General features: G+C 46.2%; 1 protein-coding gene across 1 annotated transcript; it reads right to left on the bottom strand.

The window, feature by feature from the left end:
- Window positions 1–881: 881 nt before the first annotated feature.
- SPATA19 (spermatogenesis associated 19) lies at window positions 882–4,882 on the bottom strand. Its single transcript, XM_064575863.1, has 6 exons — window positions 4,805–4,882; window positions 4,579–4,635; window positions 3,982–4,074; window positions 3,710–3,801; window positions 1,222–1,299; window positions 882–948 (listed from the first exon to the last, which is right to left on the bottom strand). Exons 1-6 carry the CDS (start codon window positions 4,880–4,882, stop codon window positions 882–884), a joined length of 465 nt encoding a protein of 154 aa, XP_064431933.1.
- Window positions 4,883–5,857: the final 975 nt, after the last annotated feature.

Here is a 5,857-nt window from a genome sequence, read left to right as displayed (position 1 = left end):
GATAGTGTCCACTCCTAAGGCTTGGCTTAACCTCTGCCGTCTGTATAATGGGCATGAACAATGCCCTCCTCTTAAGGTTCTTTTGGATCAGGTAAGAAATTTTGACAATGCCTTGTGCCAAACCTGGCATTCGGTAAGTGTTCCATAAATGCCAGCACTCTACCTCCATGGCCTTCCTTTAAGCATGTTGCAGGTCAACTGGGTCTAAAACACTCCTTCAGCACCCCCATGACAGCCAGTTCAGTCTTCATACTTGGCGAGGGTGCAGTAACCTTTTCCTGAATAAATGGCCTCTGTAGTGTATTGCCTGTCATTGGCCTTCTACCTCCCAGAGCTCCGTAAATGGCCACTGTTATGATCACTGGTACCCAGCGCAGGCCAAGAAGTCACAGGACCCAAAGTCAAGGCCCTTATTGGTGGCAGGGCCAAAACCTATGTGCCCTCACTGCTGACCCCAGTGTTCTGTGATCTTGTGGTTCATCATGGGGTCAGTAGACCCCATGTTAGAAACGCAATGCCTGGGCATGTTAGAAACGCAGTACAGCAGGCCCCCCACAACCTACTAACACAAGATCCCCAGGTGGTCCCTAGCCTGTGCATGATTGAGAAGCCCTCACGGTGACACTGCAGCTAGAAGGGTCAGAGAGGCCAATCCGAACTTGACTTGGAGTCCTTCCAGAAATTTAAGAGATGCACTGCAGGAGCCTAAAATAAGGCAGCTGCCCTAGCCCCCACTCTCACTGGCCCCAAGTGCAGGCCCCCTCACCAAAGGAAAGGCTAAACCTTATTATCAAGCTCCCGCCCCAGTGCAATGTCTCACGCCCAGGCTCACCATCTCCCCTGCCCAGCTCCTCACCTGTCCGCCCTCTCACCTGTAGCTCTCAGCATTCTGCATAGGAATTTCTGTTGGGAATCCACTGAGATGATTCATCCATAAGGTTCCCTATGCTGCAGGGACAGAGAAGAGGAGCAAGGCAGACAGGAGGCTGCCAGATGGCAAAGCCTGCCCAGAGCGCACACCCAGACCATGGTATGGAGCTGGGGTGGCTGGTCAGCCATTGCCCCATTCAGGCCCTGGAGCAGAGTCTTACGAAGAGGCACTCAACATAGAAGGGTTCCAGACACAGTCAGGGAACCTGCAAAGGAGAGGCCAGAAACACGCCCGCCCACCACCCCCTGACCCTATTAGGTGTACAAATCAGATAATCTCCAACAGCTTACCTTCTTCTCACCTGCTCTATTCGGTCTCTCATAACGTCACTCCTCGCCTCACTCGGCACTTGGAAGATACGGGTATGGCTGCAAAACACCATTCAAACATTGGGATTCCTGAGTTTCTCTTTCACTAGGCATAGTGAATGGGTTGGAATCATACAAACGATAGTTCTGACCCTGTCTCTGTGAACTTTTGAGCTAGTCCTTCACTTGTCTTGCATGAGGCACACAAAGATTTTTTTGTTTTGTTTTGTTTTGTTTTTTACTATCAAGTACCCCTGAGCCACCCAATAATCCTGGGCAGGTAGCAAATGGTCCTAAGAAGAGTTGAAGAAACAGAGAGGTTAAGTGCCTTTACTAGAGGTGCACATCAGGTCAGTGGTCTTGTAAGACATGGAATTCACCCCTTCTGGATCCAACTTCCTTATCAGCTCTTTATGACCTACACTGTGCCATACTTACCATGGTTTAGAGATAATTCTGCAAAAATCTGCCACAAAGAAGCTGAAGGCCCACATCACTGCTGTTCTGTTTTATTTCACTATGCAGACTTGCCTTTGTCTCTGTGGTCCAATTCATGTCCTCTTCAACTCCATCCCCCTCTCCCCCCACAAACCCTCGATTCCAACTGAATCCCCCATTTTTGCCTCTATTGTTCTAGGTGCCTTGGGACTTTCAATGTGAAGACAGCATTGATACTGCCTCAAAGACTTGAAGCCTGAAGGTGATAAATATGCTCATTTATCACTCACACAAGGTAGAGCTGAGTCAGTGCCCAAAGAATGGGGTAAGAAAAAATAAAGGGATTCCAGAAAAGGGAGAGATTACTCCCAGCCCAAGGCCCAGAGAAAGGGCCACAGCCCTGCGCACTGGAGGCCAGGTGGAATTGGCCAAGTTGCCAAGGCTCTCATGACCTGTGGAAGCCCCCTCCTCCCCACTCTTGTTTATTCAGTCCCTACCCAGTCCATGGGTCAGTCCAAGCAAATGTCCTGCTAGAAACCTTTCCAGGGTCCCCCAGGTAGCAAAGCCTAGAACTTGCACAAGCTGGGTCCCCCATGCTATGCTCTTGTAGATACTCCTCATGGCTTTTCTGACATTTTCTCTAATATTCACATACCTTATTCATCGAGTTCACTTTTATCCCTTTGAAACTGGGGACTCCATCTTATTTTCTCTCTTTAGAGGGCCTAGCAAACATCTACCAAAAAAAATGAGTATCTGCTGATGCTTAATGAAGGGATATGTATTCCTTGACTACATATTTACTGAAACTAATAAAAGAATGCCAAAACCAGTGGATTGGAGGGGGAGCCAGGCACAGTTTATGGGCTTAAAAAATCCACAGAAAGTGCAAAGTGGAAAAATTATATATGGAAAATTGTGATTCCTGTAGCTTGTCTCCAAAGCTTTAACCTGGTTATGCCATAGAGCTAAGGTCTAAAAAATTTCTGAAGATGATGTTCATATTATCCAGACCAAGGAACTGCCACATGTAGAGTTCCATCCAGTGCAGCCGTGTCAGGCAGGGACAGGCTCCCACGTATAAGGCTATGGCTGGATTACAGTCCCCAACCTTTATGATTTTAGAATACAGTTCCCATCCAAAAAGTCTTTTCCAGAAAGGTCTCAAATTCCACCATTTGTCACTCCCTCCTGAGCATTTGAATCCTGTTTTAAAATACTAATGGCACCATAAGGGGTAAACACAAGAAAACTGGATATCCCCAAAGCAAAAATACATTTCTGGAGAAATGCGTCCTCCTTGATAGAAGTGAACAAAGCTGGCGATGGGGACATGGGAAGAAAAAGAGTACAGAAATGAGAGAGAGAGCTCCTCCACATTTTCATGGAGGACAAGTTTAAACCCCCAAGTCTTCTGCTGGAAAGAGACCCTGAGTGAACACAGTCCTGAAAAGGAAATAGGGAAGCTTATGCCAGAAGAAATGAGCCAGCTTTCAGGCCCAGTTCCCTCCACATTGGGTCTCCGGCCCTTTGGAACCAGGAAAGGGAAGGAGGTGGTCTGTGCTCTAGCAAGCACGGTGGGAGGCTGGCAAAGCCACCATAATGTGGAGCACAGAATTCTAGCCTAGGGTGCTGAAAAAACTCCTCTCACCTCAGCTGCAGATGAGGGCTCAGGCTTTTGCATTTTAAGAGCTTATTTTCTTTTAGCTCTTTAAAGTGCAGCCACCTCTGAACAAATCAAGTGCAAAAGTAACAGAAGTCTGAAATTTATTCAGAAGCATTGAAGAAATGGTGAGCAAGCCCAGTTTTGCAACCCCTGAAATCATGTTAAAACTTAGGAATGAGCTGGGCTTTCAAGATAGCAAAAATATTCCCTTAAAACCCCAAAGTAAGGCTGAAAAATTTCTCAGCCAAAGAAGTCAATGTCTCTGGAGAAGAATAGCCATGAGTTTGTGTTGGCCAGGAATCCCAAAGGTGGGGGACTTGTGCCTCCCTCCCCACAACTCCACTCAGGGCAAATGAGAGGCTTTACCTCCATCTTATGAACTGGATTCTTGTTCTTTCCTCCAGGACGTCTTGACTCTGGTTTGCCAACAAATCGGACTTTGAGAGATGGTGCTTCACCTAGGAAATCGGGGTAGTGTGCACATGATTACTGTCCAGCAAGGACACCATGGCCAGGATGGAGCCCAGCCTGGACAAGCTCTGCCCACTAGCCCAAGACCCTTTTCAGTTGGACCCTGTGCCTGCCCACCTCCATCTCTGCCCACTCCCCTAGGATGATTGTCTCAAATTCTCAATTACCACATCTCTGGTGACATGTACATCTTGGCCATGGGTGGGGGTACAGTTGGTGGACATCTTCTCCTTTATGTCCTGGGAAGCTTCTTCTTCAGTCTGAAAGGTGAGCAATTTCCCCTGAAAGTGTTGCTCTGTATCTGAGCCCAAGTCTGTCTCTTCTGCCTTTTCCCTGTTTTCCCCTCTGTCACAACACACATGTAATGTGTCCTCACATACACACTCTGTATCTCACAGTCCCTGCAATAAGCATGTCTATTACTACCTTCCTGTAGAATTCCAGGGGACTCATTAAGTCCTTGGCCCTATCCCAAGGTATCCCTGAGACTCCCTGTAGCTGGAGATGACACATCTGAAACCCCTCATCCAGTATCCTTAAGAAGAAGGGTAAGGATAGTGGTGATTCCAACACACCTTTGACAAGGACACAAGCCCCAGCATCTTTCAGGACATTTGGTGAATTAGACACAGCTCTAGGCAAAGTGTTTAGCAAAGAACTTGAGTTACCCAGTTCTAAGGGGAAAGGAGTCCAGATTCCTGCACCCACGGAGGCCAGCTCTCTAGAATTTGGGGTACCCTGAGTCATAGAGGAATGTTACTCACTTTTTTCAGCCAGTGCTGTACTATAGATACAGCCTCGCTTTCTACAACTTCAACGTCCTGCAACAAATTGGTAAGTTAATGCCTCAGAATACCTAGAGACCCAGCCCTCCTCCTCCATTCTTATCCAGTTATATATCATAAGATCTCTTGGAAGAGCAGTGGAGAGCTCAGAAGGGAGCAGATAGATGAGAAACAATTCCAGGTAGCTACCCCCAGCTATACTTACCGAACTGGTTTTTGGTGGGAAGGGGAACCCTGCACCTTTCCGGGCAAGAATGTACACAATCCATGTTGTAATTATCATCTTTGAACTTATGCCAGGCCTCCTTCTTGGCTCCCTCCTTCCATCGAAGCTGCCTGAGAACTCCTCTGGAACAAGGAGGTCATTGATGGGAGCTGCCCACCTGATTGGCTGGCCAGTTATGATGTGACAATGGCCTCCTTTAATCTCTAGGGTCAGAGTGAAGATGGAAAAAAGAGGTCAGGAAGTATCTGCCTTAGTGATGGCCATAGCTCAGAAATGGACAGATAAGGGGATGGGAACAAAAAATAAGATACAACCAATATAAACTTGAGGAAGACACAGGGGGAAATTATCAAAATTATAGAGATTTGGTTGGGGCAGGGGGATTATGGCTGGTCACCCGGTTTTAAGCAATGCTGAAGCAGAAAAACATTCTATGAATCAAAAGAATAAATTTGTAACAAAATGAAACAGGCCCTCTAGAAGTTGATTCAAACAATGCCACAGGTACTTCTTATTCTTACATATGGGGGAAGAAAGAATTTGTCCACCCCCCAAAATATCAAAGATAGAGGAACAAAATTCCCAACAAGGACATTTTCTTTTTTTCTACTTTGTTTACACCAGTGATTCAAATCATAAAAAAAAAATCCAAACAATTAAAGGTATAGAGTAAAAAGTGCAAGTGCCATTTATTATAAAAAAAATAATTTCCTGATGATTTCCAGTGGACTGCTGCAATGGAAGGACGGTAAAGTTGAGGTGAAAAGGAGATTGTGTTGTGACTTCAGAGTTGGGGGGAAACATTGATAGCTCAGGTGGCTGCTATTCCCATCTAGAACTTTCACCGAGAAATTGAGGAATTCAGAATATCTAAAGGATCCTAAGCAAATGTCCAGCTGCTCTCAAAAGTAACTGTAGCCTAACCCTGAGACTATTCTCAAGGTCCTAAAAACCAGGGTTGCAATCCTGTCTTTACACTAACTCATTGTGTGACCCTGACCCAATCAATCATCAGTCTCTGGTTCTAGTTTC

This window comes from Mirounga angustirostris, unplaced genomic scaffold (genome assembly GCF_029215605.1).
Source record: "Mirounga angustirostris isolate CCGP_5_RB_7025 unplaced genomic scaffold, mMirAng1.0.hap1 SCAF_13, whole genome shotgun sequence".
NCBI classification, from domain to species: Eukaryota; Metazoa; Chordata; class Mammalia; order Carnivora; family Phocidae; genus Mirounga; species Mirounga angustirostris.
Note: the sequence above shows the minus strand (reverse complement) of the source record. Positions and strands in the feature narration are given on the sequence as shown.